The sequence below is a fragment of the Centroberyx gerrardi genome, chromosome 8 (genome assembly GCF_048128805.1).
Source record: "Centroberyx gerrardi isolate f3 chromosome 8, fCenGer3.hap1.cur.20231027, whole genome shotgun sequence".
NCBI classification, from domain to species: Eukaryota; Metazoa; Chordata; class Actinopteri; order Beryciformes; family Berycidae; genus Centroberyx; species Centroberyx gerrardi.
Window position 1 is genome coordinate 20,546,395 of NC_136004.1, and position 22,925 is coordinate 20,569,319.

The following is a 22,925-nucleotide window of genomic DNA, read 5'->3' on the forward strand; positions in this document are numbered from 1 at the left end:
GCAAATGTGCACTTATAGTGCTCATCAAGAAAAATGAAATAAACCGTACATTTGTCTCACAAAATAGACACTACAGAAATAACATGCAATAGCAAATGAACAGCAATATAACTCTCTCTCTCTCTCTCTCTCTCTCTCTCTCTCTCTCTCTCTCTCTCTCTCTCTCTCTCTCTCTATCTCTCTCTCACTCACTCACACACACACACACACAGACACTCACTGACTCACTGTATTTAAAAAAAAAACTGAAAAATCTATTTTAAACCAATTTGACCTTTTATGATGTTGGACATTCAATGGGCCTATTGAATAGCTTTCCAAGGCCCACAGCTTTCTGGACTTTTCAGACACTCACACTTAATCTAAGGACGTTGTTAAATCATTCCATATTTGTCAACTTCCCATAACTTTTACCGCTCTCTTAAAATGTTATGAAAACAACATGGTGAGCTGAAAATCACAAACTGCTCAGTATCAGGATCCACCCAACATGTTTATACTGCAACTACTGATTTGGTTCCAGTCATTTGGAGTTAAAGGTTTATTGATGTGATCACTGGCAAGATGTTTGATGGGGTGAAGGCATTATGTGCCATCTGTTGCAGATGGTAGTGAAGTATGACACAGTTACACAGTACAATGATAGAGGATCAGTGGTGATTTGCACAAAATTCTAACAATTACAGTCAGTGAAGGATCATTTTGTTTTAATGTGATATACAATAACAGTTTAGAAGTATATACAGTACTACAGACAATAATATGTATGCTATTTTTCATGATTAATATCCCGTTTCTGTTGTCCCTTTTTGAATAAGGTGACACACTCCCATATTATAATATATATTTTCTATGTATGTATGTGTATTAGACAAGGCAGTTTTTTTTTGTTTTGTTTTGTTTTTTTACAACAGACTGGAAATAAGACAATCAATCAATCAATCAAAATGTTTAAAAATTTTGAGTCTATTTATTTTCCATAGCCAAAATAATGCAAATTTTCAGAGTGTTGACATTTACACATGTAACCTTGTAACTCCATGCACTAACATTTGTTTTTAGGCCTCAGCAGGTGCCAGGTTTGCACTTACTGCCCAAGGGACATTGTCTTCGAACATGTGAAGGCCACTGGGTTGGAATCTATTCAGCTGTATTTTCTAAAATATGTATTTATAGTGATGCAGTGATATGTATAATAGAGGCACCCAAGACCCCCCTTGAGGCTCACCACTCACCTGTAATTCCTATCCTGACCACTAGGTGGGGCAAAAATTCAAGCAACTACATCACTTGGATATTACATATTCATATCCTCTGACTCATCCCAGTTGGGAGAGTTACTCAGCTAAAACAGTTCTGAGGTGTGTTGATCTAGTTTTGATGTTGGAATATAAGAATCTGAGTATTATTATAAATGTGTACATGTCAAGTTATTCTGTGAATATCAATATGATGGTCATTGAATGATCCCTGTTGGGAAATTGGGCCATTACAGAAACAAAGAATAACATATAGCCTAGATAAATAGATCATATTGGAGATCAAATGTGCAACATCATGATAATAAAGAGCTCCTACTGGCATGACAGAAGTCTCACTATGGTTGCAGTTTACAGATTTACAAAGATACAGTTCAGTGCAAAAGCAGATATTGCAGGGTTCCACATTATTAGATTCACAGAGCAGAGGTGCAAGTTTTCACTAAAATGCTTAAAAACAATATAGGCTACTGTAGGCAAACATTTACAGACATACAGTGTGGTGCATATACAAAAATGGCAAATGCCTAGAAATGTCCATATATTAATGATAAACACTTTTTACACCAAAATATTATAGGCTATTTAGTGTAACAAATGAGTGGAGCTCACCTTGTTAAACATAAAATGCACTGACTTCACTGATGAGACAAACCCTGTTTATTCTCAGGCTCAGTAATCAATTTATTAGTAGCACTTGCATTTATTGGGTTTTGGTCCAACACAAAGAAAACAGATGGACTTGTAAACCAGACAATGAAGGGCTTAAAATTTGAGAAATGATGACTATAAAGGATGGATTCTTGCCTTTGGATTGTGAATTAAATATGATTCCACGTACAAACGTTCTTAATTTAAAAGACTTGCAATATTTTTGATGAAAGCCCTCTGGTGAAGTGCCTGTACCTGAAAAACCACTAATATCCCCCATAATATTCCTTTATAAACTCGACAGTGAGTTTACAGTGACCTTATAGTACGTTATGGTATTTTTTCTGATGTGAAAGTGATACTAAATCTCCTTTAGTATCACTATAATATTTATAGAATACTTATTATAGTGACTCATAGTTTTGTTGTGATTTTTTTTATTGATTGAGTCTTGGATTGATCCTCCTAAAATGTACTGTACAATAACTATAGTTGTTTTTTGTCAGGGACCCATCATCAATCAATGCATCAACCATTATGTCATGATATGTTTTGACAGATCATGACATAATGGTTGATGCATGTTAGTGTCATTCATTTTAGTTTCAAAATCTAAATGGCTTTTTCTTTTCTGGCATATTTTCGGGTAATCCTACAAGTAATCACAATCACAGTAAACAGCAATCATCTTTTTTTTCATCAAAAGTATTTTTTTGCCCACTGTTCCCCCCCCCCCCCCCCCCCCTTTTTTTTTTTTAACTGTTTTTTTGTTTTCATTTTTTGCAATTCCATTTAATCTAGTCCGTTCCTAAGTGACTAAACAGATGATAATCCAGAATACAGACAGGACTCCAGCCAACGTCTATCTAATGAATATTGATTAGCGAATTTTGACGAGAACAGGGGCGTGGTGTCTCCAGTTCCCGCACGTGCAAACGTTTAAAAGTCTCGCCTAGCCAACGGCGCTTGTTAGATGTTCACTGTGGCAGCTGAATCCCATCCGCTGCTCTTTTCTGTTATAGTTGGACAGGAAAACGGTGGTCTCTTTTGCGTTTGCAAGAGATAAGCGTTGATGTCCAGAGTGTGAGGGGAAAACCAGCCTTTGAACTTGGCATTTTTTGTTGTACATTGGCTTTAAAAAATGCTGCCGGACGCCTATGGCTGCGTTGTGGCGAACAGGTTCGGGAAGCTTCTGGATGACGATGCCGACCCGTTCGACCTGATCAATGATGCGGAAATAGAGAAAGACAAGAAGAAGAAGAAGGAGGACCAAAAGAAAGCCAAGCAGAAAAAACCTGGCCAGAAAGAATCCCAGAAAGACAGACGTCTCCCAGTCGCGTCTGACGGTCAAGACCCGCAAGCAGGTACTAGCCTACTAACCTTTTTGGTAAAGTTCATGGGTGACAAAAGGAAACGGGTTAACGCAGATGCCAGATCTCTCTGACACTCGGTTTTGTCTGACCTAGTTCGCTGGCAAGCATCAGGCTTTGGCTACATTATCGTTAAACACCCACACATTCGAACGATTCTGGCAGGTCCCACTGTTTCTAGATGGGACGGTCCAGCCGAGAGCCGTCTGCTCGCCTGGGCTTGGTCAGCTGCTGATGCTGCAGGGTCAGTGAGGCTGCAGAGCGCGTGGACGGGCTCAGTGCTGCAGGCAGAAGCCACCGTGAATGGTTTCCAGTGACCTTTTCCCCAACTTTACAGCAGAGCAAAAACACAACTGGAAATGATTGACATAACATGGGAACTATGCAGACTTTTTCTAGATAGTCTATGAAAAGCTATTATGTGCAGTTTTGCCCCCTTTGAATCAAATTCTAAGCTAGGGTTTTCACTTCAGTCTTTCAGATTTCCCCCTTTATTTTAAATGTGTTCATGGCTACAAATGTGTTGTTTTGATCATCAGAAAGCTCAAGAGAGCATCAAGAGTTTTCCAATGATATACAATATTCATTTTCGGCCAAAATGTCCCTTAACACCTTTTTAACATAATTTATCATTTGTTTGAAATCCAAACATTTCTCACATTCTCAGATCCAACAGTGCTAAGTAATGAAAGACTTTGAGGAGGTTGTGATAGATTAAAGACTGGGTTGGGACCCAAAAGTGAGTAGAAACGTTAAAATGGCTTGGTCCCCAAATGTATCTAAAACAAATTGGTATCTGAAGCCTCTAGCCAAAGCCTCTTGCAATGTTGGATAGGCTGAAAACAACGTGGGCTTGTAGATCAATGGTTTAAACCAGGGTCATTTTGTTTAATCATCCCAGCCAAACGCATAGTCATCAAAGGTTTTCAGATTTTGTTTGCAGAAAAAGTTTTAAAAGATAAGCTGCAACATAAATTGTCTGTCTGAATACTTCACTCCCTGTGTCGTCTGCAGGCCGTAAGCAGCAGCCACGTGTTGGACCGGCGACTGAGAGCAGAGGAGGCACAGCGGAGGCCCAGAGGGGCATGAAGAGAGCCGCCTTCGCAGAGCGCAGGGCCAACCAAGACGAGCAATCACAGGAGTATCCCGTCTCTAAGTATGTGTGTTTCATCAAAGCTGTGGCTGCAACACAACTCTATACATTGTTTTCCAAAGTCTGCACTTGCTCTTTGTTTACATCACCACCAGTGGGGAAATTTGTTTCCAAATTGACTTTGGATAGATTGAATTAATTTTGAGAAATGGGTTGGAACAAACTTTCTTAAGCATTGTAATGTGACATGTAAATAATTTATAGTTGGATCGATTACAAATTATTTTAACCATAACCTTTTTAACCATTTAACCACTTCAGTTTTTATGGTTGTTTTTAATACAGAATCATAAAACAAACTCTGAAAAGCCGAATCATTGCCTGGTTGCTTCCCTACTTATTGAAGCATGTGGTAGTGATCATCAGATTGATCCTCAAGCTAAACTAGGAGTTTAAAATTTGGTTTTCCTCATTTTACCCGCAAATCTATAGTTAACATGGTGATGTGTACATTTTTAAAATAGTGAGGATAAAAAGAGAAATTCCATGCCCTTATTTCCCCTCGAATCATTACATTCTCATCCAGTTCGTTCGCAAATGGCAGTTTGTAATCAGCCACAATGAATGATCAATATTTAGAGCAATCTACCATCTTGGTCTGAAATGCAGGAATTGTCGCAGGAATACTATGAACTGTCACCTAATCGGTCCGCAGGCCTTCCTCCGATGCAGAAACCGACCCCAGAGGCAGAGGGGGGTTCAGAGCCGGGAGAGGAGGAAGAGGTGGAGGAGGATACTTGAGGAATTCAGACACCTTCAACCTGCGGGGCAAGAGAGAATATGAGCGGCACAGCGGAACGTAATGCCTCTGTTAATCAAGCAGTCCAGCTTAAAAGCGTGTGCACATGCCAGTTTTTCTGTCATTATGGCAAATATTGAACCGTGTCTGCTTTTCTGCTGCCTGTTGCAGAGGCATCTCCCCTGAGGAGAAGAGAGGGGGCAGAGGACCCTGGAACTGGGGGTCTGTTCAAGACACTATGGGGTGAGTCGGCCAACATCGACAACATGGACATGTCCATTTTTAAACTTGGGCACCATAGAGAATTGTCTTTCTGTTTGTCCATGTCCCATGTGTCCTTTGTTTTTTTTTAAGTGATTTGATGGAAGTGACATCAGATGCTCCAGTCAAACCTGAAGAGCCCCAATCACCAGTGGAGGGTGAGGAACAGTGAGTAACACACACACACACACACACACACACACGCATGTACACAACCACACTTGGTCATGCGGTCAGCCATTGCCACGGTCCCATGGTCATCGAGTGGCAAGTTCATGTTAGTCAAGGATGAGACTTCACTCGTCTAGCACCTGTGCGCTATCAAACATTTTTTACAGCACTTGAGAAAATAATTTTCTACAAATCATGGCTGTTTGTGATTGAGCGACCTGTAATTAATAAAAGGAAGTACATTTTCACACAACTTCCTGTCAGAAAGAGCAATATCATCACCACAAATGCACAGTGGGACTATAAAAAACCTGCACTTCTTAAGGGTTCCTGTTATGCATGTGTGTTAATTTAACACTACAGGCATGGGCCGGACTCAAACCCACAGTCTTATGGTATGATCCAAAATTAAATATTCACCATTTGGAAGATAAAAATGACTCCCACTCTTTAGAAAAATGGTTTATATGAAAGTAAAGCACATTATGGGTTCCCTTTTTTTTTTTTTTTTTTTAAGTTCTGAATATAATTCTTCCTAAATAGTTGATGGATATACAGCATTTTGGAATGAAACCATTAATTTGCGTATACTTATGACATTAATTAGCCAGGTGCACGTATTAAACCAGTGGTCTCAAGCTTCATTAGCCACTCTCCCCTTTTTACCATGACAACTGTATGCTGGAATCTCTGTTTTCATTTGGCAATGTCACAATAGCGTTAATATTTAAGACACAAAAATGGTCAGCATGAAGTGGGCTGAAAGTTGTAGCTCATCCCCCACTTGTGATAGAGTGTCAGAGGTGGACGGAGAGATGGTGGTCCAGGTTGCCATGGAGATGACACTGGACGAGTGGAAAGCCCTGCAGGAGATGAGTCGTCCCAAGGCAGAGTTGAACCTCCGCAAGGCAGACGACAAGGTCCCCTCCAAAGCCAGGGTCATCCACCAGTCGAAGCACGTGGAGGTGAGAATGGAAAGTGCTTAGGTCATCTGTTCAACAAGAAAAATCCCTGGTGAAAGTGGACTTGTCTGATTTAGCAGTAAGTGGGTTCCCTTAGTGATCACACTGCACGTGTCATGGCCAACCCTCTCTGGGGCCCTGGGACCTTTGCAACGCACTTGATTCTGCATTAAGAGCTCGCTTGTAGACTGTTTGAGCAACGTGACTGAGCCTCAACTTGCAGAGTGACTAAGTGACATTTCACTGTTCCAGACTGGCCCTGCAAAAATGTAAAAACTATTGTAATGAATGAGTCAAGCTAAGGTTAGTCCGTAGCGGGAAGGTCAGTTTGCTGTGAACAGTACAAGTAGATAAGTCGTTAAAGATAGTCAAGTAACGGTGATGGGCACATGACTATCCCACAAGCCCATGACTAATAATTTCCAGACCAGGCTTTTGCAAAACTGCCCTTACTAGCTAGAAGTTTCATGGTGGCAAATGAAAATGGCATTGAGGTTTTTGCCAAAACTCTGAAGTTAATCACTTCATAATTGTAATTTTCTGTTTGAGACTATCATTGACTGAATTCAGCATTTCTTTCCCATCTTCATCTTCAGAACCCCAAGGGAAGTCTGGAGGAAATGGAGGATGATGGCCACTTCCTGCGCAGGTCTATGAATGACATCACTTCCCGTCTGGACATCAACTTCGGGAGTCTGGGACGCCCTAGCCGGGGCGGGAGAGGCAGGGGAGGACGAGGCGGCACCACTGCCCGCCCAGAGAAGGCCAAACCCAAATTGGAGACGGTATGTTCTTAGCTACACAAGAGATTTAAATGCATATTAATGAAAACAAGTGACTTCATGAGTCACTCTTTATTGTATATAGTGATACTGCTCACTTCATATATTGTAATAGAGGTCCACATTTGAACTTTAGCTCATTTTGGAAAAACATTGAAATTTATTTTTGATGGGGACAGTGTATTTTGGTATTTTTCATACAAAGCAATTGCCTCTGCACTTTTCAAGATGTTTACTTCCCAGAAAAGCAAAAGCCAGTGTTCACCACATACAGGTGACAACAAGAACATTAGGAAAAAATGGATAAAATCAATAGGACCTGTATATGCATTTTCCTGTATTCTGGTTGATTCTCTCTTGAGTGTTTCGGCTAAGGAATGTCTTCTCCTTTTGTGTGCTGTTGGTTCCTCCAGGCCGACGCTCTGGCTCCTAACCCAGACGACCCGGAGGATTTCCCGGCACTAACAGCGGGAAGATAACCGTGTCCTCGGCTGTTTGAACTCACTTCTCTTCACATTGGCCTGCTGGTGAAAATGGGTTGCACTTACACTTGCTAGATATCTAATCACTGTTTTTGTGTTCTGCTGATCCGGAGGTTTGATGGGTTTTATTATCCCTCTGACTTTTTCTGATGACACACTGAAGGCACTGTTCAATGTTCAACTGTTGGAAAATAAATGCTTTTTGCAAGGTATTTGCAGTTATCCAGTTTCTTGAACACAACATACAGATTATTTGAACAAAACAAAGTGGGGAACATGAGCAATCTGGGTATCTGTACCAATATTCTCTTCAAGTACATGCTGTATATAGTGATGGCAAAAATGCGTTTGTAGATTATGTTATGCTGGGTCAAACAAGTTATTACAGTCTTGATTGCTGTGATATGAATTGATTATTTCAGGTCACAATGAAATGAAAAATGACTTTCATCTTGTTAGCTTTTCCATGCCATAATATACACTATTAAACAAATGTTGAGAAAAAAATAAACTAAATTATTTTCTTGTATTTTTATATCAAAATCCCATTACTTGTACTTCTTGGAAAACAATGCATATTTAATGGTTACCTCATCGTGTACCAGTAGGAATAAATAAAAATTCCAACCCATAATACTGTCAGATTTTTGAACAATCCCGCCCCATCGAAGAAAACTGCCTTTCTCTTCCTAGCTGCCATTGGTTTAGTTTTGAATGATGGCTCGCCATGTTACGTCCTGCCCCAACATCCTATTTCAACAGGACATGCATCAAAATAAGGAAGATGCTCTCAAAATGCCATTTCATTGTGACTTTAAAACTATCTACATGATAAATGACTTCCTCAAAAAACAAAGACTTAAGGTAAAGGATGTGATATCACGGCCAGAATCTTTTTTTTGAAAAAAAAAAAAAAGCATCGTGGAATATGTATAGTAGAATTAAGTGGATTAGCACACGTACTAATAGAGCCACAGACAACCTGGAGGAGTATTTTTTTTATTTAAAAAGTCTGATTCCATGTGCTCCAAGCAAATATTTAGTGGATTATGAACATGAATTAGACAAGGCCCCATTAGGACCGGCGACTTCTATTTCATAGCATGATTGATTCAAACGAGTAGTACAAAATATTTACAAAATACAAATTGGGTATATCAAATGTTGACATATTTACAGTCTTGAAATACAGCAGCTCAAAAAGAAAACGCTTTCACAACAAAATGACAAAAATACAGACAGGAGCCAGATATTGCGAAGGATGTACGTACAAATGCTGCACAAGGTACTTTAACTAGTTCATGGGATGGAATATTGTGATAGAAACAGAGTTTACACAAATTAGCGGATCTACAAATCTTTCCAACTGAACATGATAATCCCCAATCTTAGACGCTTGAATATCTGCTGCACGTTGCTCATTTTAGAGCAAATTCCCTGGATTTACACATTCACATGCCGGTCTGACTGTTGAGGATCGATCTGATGATAACTACTGCATGCTTCAATAAGTAGGGAAACAACCAGGCAATGATTAGACTAGTATACGAGAGTTTGTTTCATGATTCTGTATTAAAAACCACCATAAAAACTGAAGTGCCTTATGGTTAAAATAATTGGTAATCAATCCAACTATAAATGATTTACATGTCACATCAACACTGGTTAAGAAAGTTTGCTCCAACCCATTTCTCAAAATTAAAATGATCTATTGGAAGAATAATATAGGTTCGTATAGAAGTTGGATTTCGTTTAAAATTCCTCAGGATCTTCAGATCCGCAGGCTCATCGCAGTAGAGGAGCTCTAGCTTTGGGTATGGAGTGACTAAAAAGAACAAAAATGACAAAATCAGTATTAATGGAATGACAGATACAGATTCAGTGCATTACATTACACTAACAATGTTTTCTGTTCATGAAATCAAGAGTCTAGGATTGAAAAACTCAACTGCATGCATACCAACCAAATACAGTACAAAGAATGTTTTCAAGATACACAAAGAGGCTGTTGGATACGATTTAAAGACAGTAAATGTACAAAGGAAAGTGAATAGGAGGTAGATACCAGAGCCTGGAAAAACGCATCGATTGCAAAGAGCAGCGAGCTTTACGTCCCCTGGACACAGCGCGTCTGTTACATGTCAGAAATGTGAAAAAAAAAATAAAAAAAAGAGGAGAAAAGAGTGGGAAATAAACATTGGATTAGCATCAGCAAAGAATACAGACGCAGCCAGAGAGTGGTGATAATTGTTCAGAGGGAGGAAGACACAGAGAGTGCAGAGTCCAGAGAAGCTATAGCCAGTCATACTCCCGAATCCCTCATTCCTGGAGGACATGCAAGGAAAGCCACGGATAGGAAGAATAGGAGAAACTGAGGCAGGCAGAGTGTTATCTGGCAACCTGACAGCAGTACACCAGCAGGGTCAGATTTACTAAATGTTGAGCAGTTGGTACCTGCTATCCTTGATTTGCAATGTGAACAATAAAATAATAGGTCCATGAATATCAGGTTAGAACAACATCTGAGCAAATAAGACCCTTGGCTGGGTTGCACCAACACGGTTTAATTTAAGATTAGTGACACTCAAGAGTTAGTTGAGTTAAACTAGGTTTATGAAAAGTAAACCAACCTAGATTTATAATTAACTGTGTTGCATAATTTAAATTTAACCCTAGTTTGATTTAAAACTTATTTAGTGATTTAAACCAAAATGATAGTGATTGGTTAACAAAAGAAACAAAACAACAACAAACAAAGAAAATACATTTTATATTTAATGATAAAAAATAGCAATAAAAATGAAAAGAATAGTCCCTGGATACTCGTGCTGTTAAATTTGAATTCAAAACCAGTTATTTTGTTACCGTTTGATCTGCTAGACCAACTTCACATTATCCCCCTCTGCTGTGCTAGCTTGATAATTACACTACCCAGTAACTAACCTCGGCTTTGACAAAAGTTGTCATGGCTCAGCAGAGAAGCTCAAATTTCTCTTCCGTTCAGAAAAAGCTTGTGGTCGAGCTAATGGAGCGTTTTGGTACAATTTTGGAGGGGAAGAAAACAGACTGTCACAGACCGTCAAACACTGCTGTCGATAAAAAGGATGCCGAAGGGCTCCAGCTGGCAGAAGCCTTTAACAGATCTGTGAGCGATGGAGAGGAGAGACGACCCCAACTCAAAGCTTGTTGGAAGAAAATCAAAACTAAGGTATTATCTTTTAACTTGACTGGGTTGAGTCTGCCCCTCTCTTTGAGGAACTATCATTTTCCTCCAACCTCAAAAACACTGCCATTATGAAAGTATAAAAAGACAAAACTGCCAGTTTAATACTGTTGGTCCAAAACTGTGAACTCCAAAGTAAACTGTTCAAGTTCAAGTAAAATTTACTGTGACAAGGGGTTGATTTTAAAATTCATCTAGGTTTAAAGTAAAAACAAACTAAGATTTAAAAGAAGGTTAAAATTAAACTAGGTTTCAAGTTTGGTGCAAAATAATTTATTGATAAACCACGATTTAATCCAGTTTAAAAATTAATCCTTGTTGGTGCAGCCCACCCTAAAAAGGAGAAGTGATTACGACCCAACCAGTATCTTGAGCATGAAGGGGAGAAAGAGAGAGAGTGTTGAGCCTCTGGATTTCAGCTGGATTTACACTGGCACAAAAGATCGGATTTTTAACTCTTTGTTCCACAGATCTGACCGCCCTGTGGCTGTCAAAACTGAGGAAAAACACATTAAAATCTGATTTTCCCTGTTTGGACAGCCAAGAAAAGATCAAATCTGCTTAACAGAAGTGAAAATCAGATTTTCTGTTCGTGTGCAAATGCAGCCCAAGTCTCAATATGGCTCAGAGTGGGTCTGAGGGAGCTTGCCTGCAGATGGACCTGTGCCATGTTTAAGTTGATCAGAGTGCCTGTGTTGGCTGTGGTACTGGCTGTGTCTCTATGGCTGCCACATGGCTCACAACACATCGGGTCTCTGTCGCCAGCCACTACATGCAAGTTGCCTAGGGACCTGGCCAGTCTGGTGTGGCACAGGGAGCTGGCAGAGAGAAGGGAAGCTGTTAATTACCTCCAGATGGATGCATGAATGGCTATAGCCTCTTGGTTGCCTTTCATATGCGTGTCAAAATAATACATATCAAAACCAATACAGTATTGCAGCAATACTACAAAATTCTCGATAATGAAATAATATATTGGGGAAAACGGGAAAACCACAACATTAAGATGCTATGCCTCCTTCCCCGACAATACATCTGGAGACTTGCTGAGTGAGTGAGTGCAGAGCCACTGACCTTCCCCCGACCCCGTTGGCTGGCAGCGAGGTTCTGGTCCTCTTCCTGCTGTCTGAGTGGTCAGACAGAGCCGAGGGGTTGATGCTGGCCTTACAGCTCTGGCCACTGGACTGCAAGATGATCCTGCTACAGAGCATAAACACATCACATAATTAGTTTGTGGCTGTTTTGAGTCAGTGCAGAAGTGTGCATGTTGTGTACACACACACACACACACACAAAACAGTGATACGGCAACACCAGGTGCAAACTTTACCTTAGGGACTGTGATGACGACCTGGTGTGAATCTTATTCTCTTCTTGTCTGTGAAAGCACAAGCAATATGATATTAAAGCAATACATAAACCTTTTAGGGAAAGGTGATGGGATACAGGTGGAAACAGACAGGAGGAGGGCAGAAATAGATTCTGTGTGGAGATAAGCAAGAAGCAGCCATGGAATCAGAAAGAATTGTTATTACATTTTGCCAGAGTTTCAAGTTCACAATGCGGAAGGATTATTATTGCAGCTTCAGCTGTGGCAGCCAGAGGAGTTAAGTGAAGCCAAATATGTACCAGAAAAAGCCTGGAGGCGGTGCTAATCAAAATAGGAGATCAAAGTGAGACTAATTTGCCTTTGCACGATGTTATCATTTTGATCAGCGTCAGTGATTCTAAACAAGGCATTACTGTCTGTCGAGGAATTTAACTTGCGACAGCTGACAACTGGAAAACACATGAACCAGCAAAGGATGGTGCTTAAAGATAAAGGGAAAATGAGAACACTTTGTCGTACAAAAACATTATGTAATATAAAAGTTTCTCAGTACAACTCCATCACCAACAATCTACCACAAGCCGCTCATGGCAAAGAGCAGGCAGGGGCCTCTGCTCTTGTACATTTTAAACAGACTAGCTCCGCTCACCAGCAGAAAGTTTATTTTCCTTGCAGAAAGGATATAGCAACCAATTTTTGATTTGGGGGTTATAGAAGATGAGGGGGCTCACTTACAGCATTCTCAGTTAGAGCTCCAGAAGGGGGGGGCAGGACAGGGGTTTTGGGGACGGACGGGCAGTAGAACTCATTGAAATCCTAACCCGTCTATACAGAAATGCAGGATGGAAGAAGGGAAGCCATACACAATCCACCACAGGGCAAGGCTACACAGGGAGGAGAGCAGCATGGCTACCAGCCATCTGAAAGGAGGACAAATCCAACAACAAGAGCAAAAAGAAAAAAAAAAAAACATAACAAAAAGGAAGGAGAGACAAGAGACGTCCGGGCAGGACAGAAAGCCTCTAATGTTCTGCTTTTCCATTGGGACTGGATTAGCTTACATACCTCTTTACCGAGCCTTGCATCCAGCAGTGTCTGTCAGCAAGCCTCTGTTAACAATTTGCCATGCATATTTAGATTGTGTGAACGTGTCTAAAAATGGTCAAATCCCAGAGAAAAAATATTCCATGTCCATTATGAATTGCACTCTTCAAAAGGACCATTTAAAAAAAAAAAAAGCTGGCATCTGTAGAAAGACATGAACCTGAAGGAGGAAACAAAGCTCGGACGGTATGCATACACTGATCCAGTCACAAATGCAATGGAACAACAGGCAACTGACAGTGAACCCAGCCCAACATTTACTACATGTTACACACAAACACACACAGATCAAACACAGAGGCATGTCCATGCATGCATGTCCAAAGGTTTCATGCTTGCTGCCATGCATGAAAGGCAGACGAGGTCTAGCATAGTTTCATACAATCGTAATTCTAATCTCCACCGTAATTCAGCATGCACTTCAGTATTACATAATAAAACAAACAATGGAGCCAGATGGTGAAGTTCAGCTGGGAGTTAGATGTTTGTGTTGCAACTCATATGCTGATAAGGTATTTGGCCTGATCTGTGCCAGCAGAAACTGAACTCCCTTCTGAAAATGGACAAAACCATTTTCATCCCACTATCTCTTCTGTGACTGCCATATATGAATTTATTTAATCTACTCCATTATATTAGAATTAGGAGGAATTTGCCACCCCACCCTTGAACAATGCCACATAATAATGCCACAAATTAAACCAATAAACACCATAGTCCGATGAAACGATCATACCACTGAAGTCCGAGTGGCAATTTCCCAAAAAACGTGCAGTTTTCATGGTTTGACAGGCAAGTTGGCGACTTTAACAAACGATAAGGAAGGACCTACTGCAGATCAGAGCCAGGGCCAATGTTCCTCTTCCAAATATTTTTCTTATGGGAAGCGCCAAGTCAGCGGTGCCAGCCGAGCACTAAAACATTTGATTCAACTAATCAAGATCTTGTTGTAAAACCGTGATTAGTTGACTAATTAGTTCTGTTGTATCGGTACAGCGGGCTCGACTCGAGAGCTTGACTGTAACTCAGAGGATATCTTGGATAAGCCTTGATATCAAAGCAGAACAACTCAACAGTGTCCATGAGTGCCAGACAATGAAAGGCGTGTAAATGTATTGCATCCATTAAATGCATATCCACTTCACACCATAGTCATCCAAAGAAAGAAAGAAAAAAAAGAATCAATCAGCCATACCGTTAGCCATACCATTCATTGGCACAGCAACCATTTCTACAGGAAGAGGATGTCAGCTAGAAAGGAAGTGACGTGCACTTACCTCCATCATACAAAACCTCACATCCTGTCTCTGTCTTTCCTCTCCCCCACTCTTTCTCTGCCTCTCTCTGCTATCTTTTGAATGGCAGGCAACACACCGGCCACACCGTACCCATGAGGCTGCAGCAGAACACTACCGCCTGCCTGACACGGGACAACAAAAGCCAAAGCCATATGGGTACAGAGGCCAGTCAACCATCATCAGCCATGCTGACGCCCAACCTTCCGTGGATGGATTTACACAGGCACAAATGATCTGGGGTTGTTTTTTTTTGCATTTTCACCTTTATTAGACAGTACAAAATAAAGACAGACAGGAAAGAGTGGGAGAGAGGGGGGCGATGACACACGACAAAGGTCCTGGGCCAGATTCAAACCCAGGACATCTTATCCACATCAGGTCCACATGGTACATTCTCTAGACCACTGAGCCACCAGGACGCTCAAATTATCTGCTTTTAGACGATTTACGGCACAGATCCGATTTTTTCACAGCTTCATAAACAGGGTAATACGAAATTCCACAGGGTTTCTCCCCGTTCAGATAGCTGTGGAAGGGTTAGATCTGTGCCACTAGTCTTAGTACCGATTAATAATTGCAGTATAGCGCCACCTGTTGGAAGACTACGCTTCCGTAGTGATTTACATAATTACTGAATACATTTTTCCAATTCTGAAATGTATTGCCTACGGTTTTGATACTAGAACACAACATACATTTTACATGAATGTTGAGGTGCAAAGGTTTTCGTTTACATTTGCTTAACCTGTAAAACTGATTTCCAGATTTTCCAGACTATATCTTCAAATTCCAGATCTTTTGTGCCTTTCACAATCCAGCCCTTGACAAAAACTGTAACCTTCCTGGAAGACTTAACATCAACAGACATCTCTAATCCAGCTCTCAAAACAAGTCTGTCATTCACTCTATGGCCTAATACTTCACTCATTACACCCTTGACTTACTGTCCATCCTTATCACTCATGGATAACAGATGGAAATGGAATGAATTCATGTGACACTTCATCTATAGCTGATGCTGTTTAGTCCACAGAAACATAAGAGGAGATGTAGAAGGGGGTTATTGCAAGACTACAGGGACACTACTGCCTGGGTCCTCAACACATCATCAAAAAATCATGGTATTAGGATGACACTGCCATGGTATGGGTAAGGGAGAGCAGCCCTGACAGATTAGCCATGCCAAAACCCTGACACAAACAGAACAGGACAGCTGACTACACTGAACTGCAAAAATCTGATACGCAGCCTACTGTGAGTAAGGGAAAACGCTCCGGGAATGAAATGATAAATGATAAACAACAAAAGAACACATCAGAACATCCTACAAGGCCTCTCCCTGGTCTTTACGAATCCTCACATTTTTCAAATCGTAAGTTACTTATGATTTGAGAACTACTCTGTGTGTGTCATCTGTGATACAACAGGACTGACAAGAGGAGAGGCGTCGCTTATTTACAACACTGAAACACGTCGGTGTGATGCATGATGGGAGTTGCAGGCTGCTTGGGTACTTACGATAGCGAACCTGTGGATGATCTGGCCTGCCTCTTGCTCTTCAGGGCTCGCAGTTTATCACCCTGTGTTAGACCATTCCTCTCCTCTTCATCATTGTACTGAAGATTAGCCAGGGGAAGAGAGAAAAGGTGGTGAACAGGCGGAGTAGTTCATCCTATTTGTTCATTAGTGTTTATTATTCCCTTTCCTTGCTTATGGAAGTATTTCCAAAAATCACACTGAAAACAGGGTTGCCACACTCACTTGGACATCAAATTCAAGGCAAATTGTCTTGTTTGGTGAAATTTAAGGACTCAAAATTTGAATATTTTGGGGTAAGACAAGACATTGGTCAAATTTAGACATCACAGGGGCCTAATTTTTTTTTACTCATGATCTTGTCAAGAAATTGTGATGCAATAATTTTTTTTAAATCGCTGCTATAGCAACACAAATACCCATCATTGGTTTTTCCTCAGGATGTGAAGAGTTGATCCTTGGATGGAGAGAGGGCCAGAGAGCTGAGGCATATTGATGAATTTGGGTGCTATATTTTAATAGATAATCAATTACTTTCAATGCCATCCATTCATTTTCAAAACCTTTTGAGGCCTTATTTTGTTTTTCTCAAATCCACAAAGTTACAGGGACTTTCAAGGCCCGTAGAAACCCTGTGAAAACTCTGTACATGGGAAGTGTGGAAAGATGGAAAGTGCATTATTTCAAAACTCACCAGTTCCACTTCTTCTTTCTTGGGCGTCCTGTTCTTGTTGCTCCCGTTGATGGTGATGTCATCCACTCCGGACAGGATCCTGGTGACGGCCATCTTGCCGTTCTCCCGTTCGTTCAGCATCTTCTCCCGGAACACATCGCCCTCTGCCCACAGATTGCTCTGCTTGCTGCCGTACATAATTACAACAAACCATGAGAATGAACTCCTTGTTTCCCTGCCAAACTGCTACCACTATTACAATTTAGCTTACTCGGCAGATCTGTCCTCCGGTCAAGGTCATATGAAACAGACGTTGGCAGTATAATGAGTTGTCTGCAAAACAAACCTGAAACAGTAATATTCTAAAAAAAATATTGTCGTTGTTGGGTGAAAACTTTGGAACTCTAGTTTTGATGATCTTCATGTTTAAACTTAAATTAAAAGTTTACATGCTTATCTATCGGTTTGGAAAATTCTACGACTCTTGGAACTAATGAGACTTTTCAAAATCTCATTGGATATACTGACAAAATGCATGGTGGTCAAGCTGAAAATGAGGCTGTTTTTTTTTTAGTTCCTGAAAAATTCACATTCTGGAGATATGAGGTTTTCATCTGACAACAGCTTTAGTGAAAACCTACTCCTCCACAAAGTTCTGCTGAGGCCCGATGACGGATCCTGGTCGGCAGATCCGTATCCAGGCGATGGCCTCCGCAGCAGTCAGGCGGTAATGCTTCATCATGTAGCAGCCAATCAGAGTGCCGGTTCGCCCCAGACCAGCTGAAAAACAGTGGCATCGCATGAAACTGTGCATCAACAAACAGCATGCTGTAAACAGTTTAAAACAGATACTGTAGATTGTTACAGGTAGATTGTCAGTTTTCTCAAACTTTTATTTGAAAGATGACACAAATTATCAAATCAATCACAAAGCATCTCAAGAACGGCAGCCTCCATCATTGGGGTTGATGATAAGCTCTGAAGTATTGAGGGTTGTTTGCTTCCTAATTTGCAGTTGCTAGTTAGCCATGTCAACTCATCTAATAATAACGTTTGGAAAGCCAATATCAAAGCAGTGAAAAATACATGATTTGCATATTCAAACATAGATGCAAACGGAGCATCTTGCACCGCCCACAGTCGGTCAGAATAGAATGACCCATCAAAGTTGCTGGCAGTGTGAACGCAGGCTCTTTGATCCACGTTGGTGGATGTTTGCTACCTTTGCAGTGGACAGCAATGGCTCCTTCTGCGTTCTCACAGATGTTCAGGAACTTCCTGACGATGTTGTCGTTTGGTGTACTCCCATCCACAAAGAACAGGTCGTGGTGCTCAAAGCCCGAGTCTGTGAACCGCCTGGCATCGTACATTTTCTTGTTGAGCCGGATGATAGAAGTGATGTTATGTTTCCTAAAGTAAGGGAAGTAGGCCTCGGGAGCGTGGAGAGGATACCCTGAAGTGAGAGACAAATACATCAGTCTCATGAGGTTAGGAACTACTAATACAAGGTTAGAGACAGTTTAAAGAACCCTGTGTTTCACTTACCATTCTCTATTTTGCTTTTTGGATGAGGACCGCTGAATGCAAGGAACTTTCCTGGAATAATCCAGTTGAAATCTCCATTTTCTGCTCTCTGCAACAGCAACACAGAGCCAAATAAAAACCTTAACCAGAGCTTCTTACACGCCTAAGTTTATAGTACAGCAAGTACCAGAATTATATGCCCGATTGTCTTCACCACATAATATTTGATACCTCATAGTGTTCATATTCTTCCACGTCAAAGTTGGAGAAGTCAAGCCAGCCAAACTGCAAAGCCTGGGAAACAGTGGATGGGAGTTAATTTCATTAGGGCATGACAACACAAGCACAAAAAAATTAAATGTTATATAACTTAAGTGACGTACCTTGTGGACAGCACGCAGGCAATCTAAAATGTTCAGATTGTACATGCAGGTTCCAAATGAAGCATCTCTGTGAAAAATAACATATCTTTACACTCTGTACCATTACAACCTATTCAACATCCTTTTAAACAAAACAAAACATACGTCTAGCCAGAATGTAAATTGCTACCGTCTCCCCACTGAATAATATCCCCTCTCCTCTTCTCACTCCAATTGCTCTCAAATTAAATGAATATTTAAAAAAATCTCTTCTACCTTCCTCTCTCTTTAGCTCGTTTTGTATCTTTTCCAAGCACTTCTCTCTTTACTCAACCATTCTATGGTCACAAGAATACTGACAGGACATTACGGCCTTTGACCCTTCTAATTTTGGTGATGTTGGAAGCTTATATTTGTGTTGCACTGGACAGGAGTGCCAGCTAAATGCCTAAAATATAAATGTATAATGCATTAGTGTATGGTTACCTGAATGGAAGGTATGTGGAGTTCCTTGACACCAGCAGACTGTAGGCCTCCTCTGGCGTCATGTGAAGATGCATTACCTTCAAATACAAGCTAACATTCAGCATGTGTATTGTATTTTATTCCAGTGTATTTTTTATTTAGAATACCATCAGTCCGTGATAATCTAGCAGAATACCGTAGGCAGGCTATCATGTTACAAGCTATATACAGTATATATATATATATATATATATATCATAAATCAGTGTACAACACTTACTGCATATGAGCCAATGAGGTAGGCAGCATTGGCTTGCTTCTTTTGGTCTCCACAGGTATAAAATATTATCTTCTTCCTTGAGATTGTAATGGACTGTACCAAGAAATTAATATTAATAATAGCATAAACCCAATAGCTTTATTTGACTTTAAATAAATTAATAATGTGAATACCTGACTTACAAAAAAACTTTGTAACATAAAATGCATTATCTTCTTTTGAACAGCTTCAGTGGTACGACAACTTAAGTATAAATACAGATGTTACTGATTAACCTGAGGTTTCGCCTCTCCTCTCTTGCAATTAAGTGCAATTAAGAGCAGCGGGTTACTTTACCTTGAGCTTCTTTGTGAGCTTGCAACAGAAGCGATAAAACATGGCCAGGTTGAGGGGACCAAAGTCCGCATAGAAGCTGAGAGAGAGACAGAGAGAGAGAGACAGACACACACACACACAGAGAGAGAGAGAGAGAGAGAGAGAGAGAGAGAGAGAGAGAGACACACACACACAGAGACACAGAGAGAGAGACAGAGACACACACAGAGAGAGAGAGAGAGAGACACACACACAGAGAGAGAGAGAGAGAGACACAGAGACACACACACACACAGAGAGAGAGAGAGAGAGAGAGAGAGAGAGAGAGAGAGAGAGAGAGAGAGAGAGAGAGAGAGAATAAAGAGTGTGTCAGAGTGGCTATTTGTGCCATCTGCTACAGTCTCTAGGGAAGTTTCACTAGATAAAATCAGCTACTTCAGACTGACACAGTAAAATCACTGACAGAGTACGGACTATATTTGGAAGCATTTGATGCTAGAGTGGCTCAGTCAGTACAGGACAAAAAGCGAAAAAAGACAAGAGGTCTTTTTTGTACTACTGGCACAAAAATGGCTACAAAAGGTCAGTCGTTCCCTCTCCTGTGGCCACATGAAACAAGAGCCCATTGAAGCAGCTCTGTCCTCTCCTGCGAGCTCTGAAACTGCTACTGTAGCTATGGCAAAGTGCTTTTACTCGTTTTGTTTGGCTTTAATGTTTAATGTTGTTGTGGTTATTTGAATTTCTGCCAGAATACCAAGGACAAATTTCCATAATATCCAAAGCAGTGGACAGTAGTGTTCTTAAATATTAAATATACGTTTCAGCAATGCACAACAACCACTGATGAACTCTAAAAGGCTTCCTATGTAATAATGGTGAGAAAAAAAACCCATATTTGCATATTATGAAGCTATTGAGTAATTGCCTACTAGCTACTTGGACAATAAAAAAATGAAATCAGATTCTTCTATTGCGTTACACAAGTGCTCAAACCGGTTCCAGCGGTAGAAAAAAAAAAGGATTTTCAGATGCCAGCTCTCTCTAATGACAACATTTCAAAGAGCCACAAGGTGTGGGCACTCTTTTAAAATTGGTTTTATTACACTCATAAACATGCGCAATGGCCAAGAGCAAAGTGCACAAATCATCGCAATAATCATGCACCTTTACCAGCCAAACTTGATCCAAATGCACAGCTGGGATCAGATTGAGAACTTACTTCTCATAAGCCAGCTCCTCATCTATGCAGAAACAGTGTCGTTCAGCTGTGCTCTTTATCTTTTGATGAAGTATGGCGAAATATAGCTGATCTGGGGAAAAACACGACAAAGTAAAGAAGCAATTAATTATATTTTACTCATGCACACACACGCCTGTTCTCTCTTCCTCTCTCCAAAAGTAACCAGTTTTTTTTTTATAACTAGCTGCTTAATGTCTTTCCTGCAACTTACCCTTGATGATTTCAATACTTTTAGAGGGAACATCGTCCGCGGTCATCTTGGCTACAGTTTTAAACATGACGTTTTGCAAAGAAGTACCAGGCTGTTTTTCTTCACGAGAACGCGCGCATAATGATTAAAATGCACGCTGCTGTGCGTATAGATTAAAAAGGCTGCAGTTAAAAGGGTCAAATGAAAAGTTTAAAAGCTTTACTGCAAACGTTTTCGGCCTCGACTTGACAACAACGACAAAGTTAAAGCCGAAAAGGGAGGGGAATAGCGTACGGGTAATGCGCACTCTGCTAAAAATGAACTCTGATCCGGCTCCTCCCCTCTGCTACATGAAACTATTCCGCGAGCGCCATTTGCTGCGAGAGATCCAGGGCGCTACACTATTGCACGCCACGCCTGTCAATCAAGCTCCGCCCCGCCTCTTGCAGTTTAAAGTTCTACACAGAAGACCCACGATAGGCTCTGGGAACGTTGCCCAAGCGGTTGCTAGGACGATGGCTCGGCCAGTAAGATTCGAGATTTCTACTTCGGAGAACCTCCCTCTCTCTCTCTCTCTCTCTCGGACTTTCTCAGCTGCGCGGAGATGTCCATGAAGCAAGAAACACGAGAAAGTTCTGGGGATTTAGACGAGATTTAAAATGGTTTCACGGTTTCATGCATTTTATATTTTTTTTGCGGGACTATGTAAATGATGACATTGATGCAACACGCAACCTTTCTCTGACTGTCTTTCTCTCACACACACGCACATAGAACATCCATAAAATAAGATTTATCCACACCGGAGAAGGCATAAACACACTGGTGTAAATAGTTTGGGCTGTAATACTGAGGCAAAATTGAACTGCTGACATTTTGCATTTTATTCTATACACACTGCGGATGGTGACTAAATCGACGCAAAGCCTGGTGCATTAACGACAAGGGACAGATGGTGTCGCCATTTTAGGTCAAAAGCTGGGGGAAAAAATCAAAGTCTTTCTAATATAGCCTACCGATCAATAAAGAAGCCAATCATTTGCATGCAGCTCGCTGTGCACGTCCCCACACTGCACTAGCCGGTCTTCTGAGTTCATGGGGTTCGTTCCGCAGTCTCATACCTGTTATCCCAATGTAAATATCAGACTTTGGCTCCGCCTCTGAGCTGTGAGCTGCACAGCGCTTTTTCCTCGACTCGGGTCGCCTCCTCTCGCTTTTGCGCTTCATTTTCGCTTCAAGCCTGCATAGCGGGCATTCCTGACTGGCTCCGTCAGATCTGCGCTTCGCACTGCGGCTTGTCCCAGTTTTCTTTTCTTGCTGTGTTATGTTGGCATCCCTTGTTCCTGCTGCTGCTACTGCTGCTGCTGTGTGTGTGTCATCCGAGGCACAGTTGCCTGCTCCAGCCTCTCTGGTGGTGGTGACGTCTCTGAGCAGGGCAAGTTTCTGTCTGAATCCCCTGCATGTGACGTATAAGGCTTACAGTTGTCTAGTTGTCCAGTACCCACCCTTCACTGTTCAAACGCAGTAGCTGCATATTGCACACGGTGATAACACA

At 41.0% G+C, this 22,925-nt stretch overlaps 2 protein-coding genes across 7 annotated transcripts; one reads left to right on the plus strand and one right to left on the minus strand.

Moving 5' to 3' along the window:
- Positions 1-2,974: 2,974 nt before the first annotated feature.
- Positions 2,975-7,953, plus strand: LOC139908219 (intracellular hyaluronan-binding protein 4). The gene is made up of 8 exons (XM_071894836.2): positions 2,975-3,274; positions 4,295-4,436; positions 5,089-5,232; positions 5,344-5,415; positions 5,527-5,601; positions 6,398-6,569; positions 7,163-7,351; positions 7,762-7,953. The coding sequence occupies exons 1-8, from the start codon at positions 3,052-3,054 to the stop codon at positions 7,825-7,827; spliced, it is 1,083 nt and encodes a 360-aa protein (XP_071750937.2). The 5' UTR covers positions 2,975-3,051; the 3' UTR covers positions 7,828-7,953.
- Positions 7,954-8,813: 860 nt separating this feature from the next.
- Positions 8,814-22,734, minus strand: cdc14b (cell division cycle 14B). Of its 6 annotated transcripts, none has more exons than XM_071894804.2 (17): positions 22,492-22,734; positions 21,160-21,250; positions 19,962-20,037; positions 19,626-19,718; positions 19,367-19,443; positions 18,902-18,968; positions 18,750-18,812; positions 18,540-18,627; positions 18,217-18,447; positions 17,636-17,774; positions 17,016-17,181; positions 16,304-16,401; positions 12,384-12,431; positions 12,128-12,250; positions 11,703-11,871; positions 9,896-9,961; positions 8,814-9,655 (listed from the first exon to the last, which is right to left on the minus strand). In XM_071894804.2, exons 1-16 carry the CDS (start codon positions 22,595-22,597, stop codon positions 9,938-9,940), a joined length of 1,659 nt encoding a protein of 552 aa, XP_071750905.1. In that variant the 5' UTR covers positions 22,598-22,734; the 3' UTR covers positions 8,814-9,655; positions 9,896-9,937. The 6 variants fall into 6 exon arrangements, with proteins under 6 accessions (XP_071750905.1, XP_071750904.1, XP_071750906.1 ...); XM_071894803.2 differs by having other exon boundaries at positions 12,128-12,253; positions 22,492-22,733; XM_071894805.2 differs by lacking the exon at positions 22,492-22,734 and adding an exon at positions 21,392-21,633 and having other exon boundaries at positions 12,128-12,253.
- Positions 22,735-22,925: the final 191 nt, after the last annotated feature.

What these genes read in the sequence shown, in the direction of transcription:
- LOC139908219 (XM_071894836.2), top strand. Translation starts at nt 3,052, where the DNA reads ATGCTGCCGGACGCCTATGGCTGCGTTGTGGCGAACAGGTTCGGGAAG. An exon ending in TCTGTTCAAGACACTATGGG is followed by an intron (nt 5,416 to 5,526) that starts GTGAGTCGGCCA and finishes TTTTTTTTTAAG; the next exon opens with TGATTTGATGGAAGTGACAT. An exon ending in ACCAGTCGAAGCACGTGGAG is followed by an intron (nt 6,570 to 7,162) that starts GTGAGAATGGAA and finishes CTTCATCTTCAG; the next exon opens with AACCCCAAGGGAAGTCTGGA.
- cdc14b (XM_071894803.2), bottom strand. Translation starts at nt 22,597, where the DNA reads ATGAAGCGCAAAAGCGAGAGGAGGCGACCCGAGTCGAGGAAAAAGCGC. An exon ending in ACCTCATTGGCTCATATGCA is followed by an intron (nt 19,444 to 19,625) that starts GTAAGTGTTGTA and finishes TTGTATTTGAAG; the next exon opens with GTAATGCATCTTCACATGAC. An exon ending in TCATCCACAGGTTCGCTATC is followed by an intron (nt 12,432 to 16,303) that starts GTAAGTACCCAA and finishes GTGCTTTCACAG; the next exon opens with ACAAGAAGAGAATAAGATTC.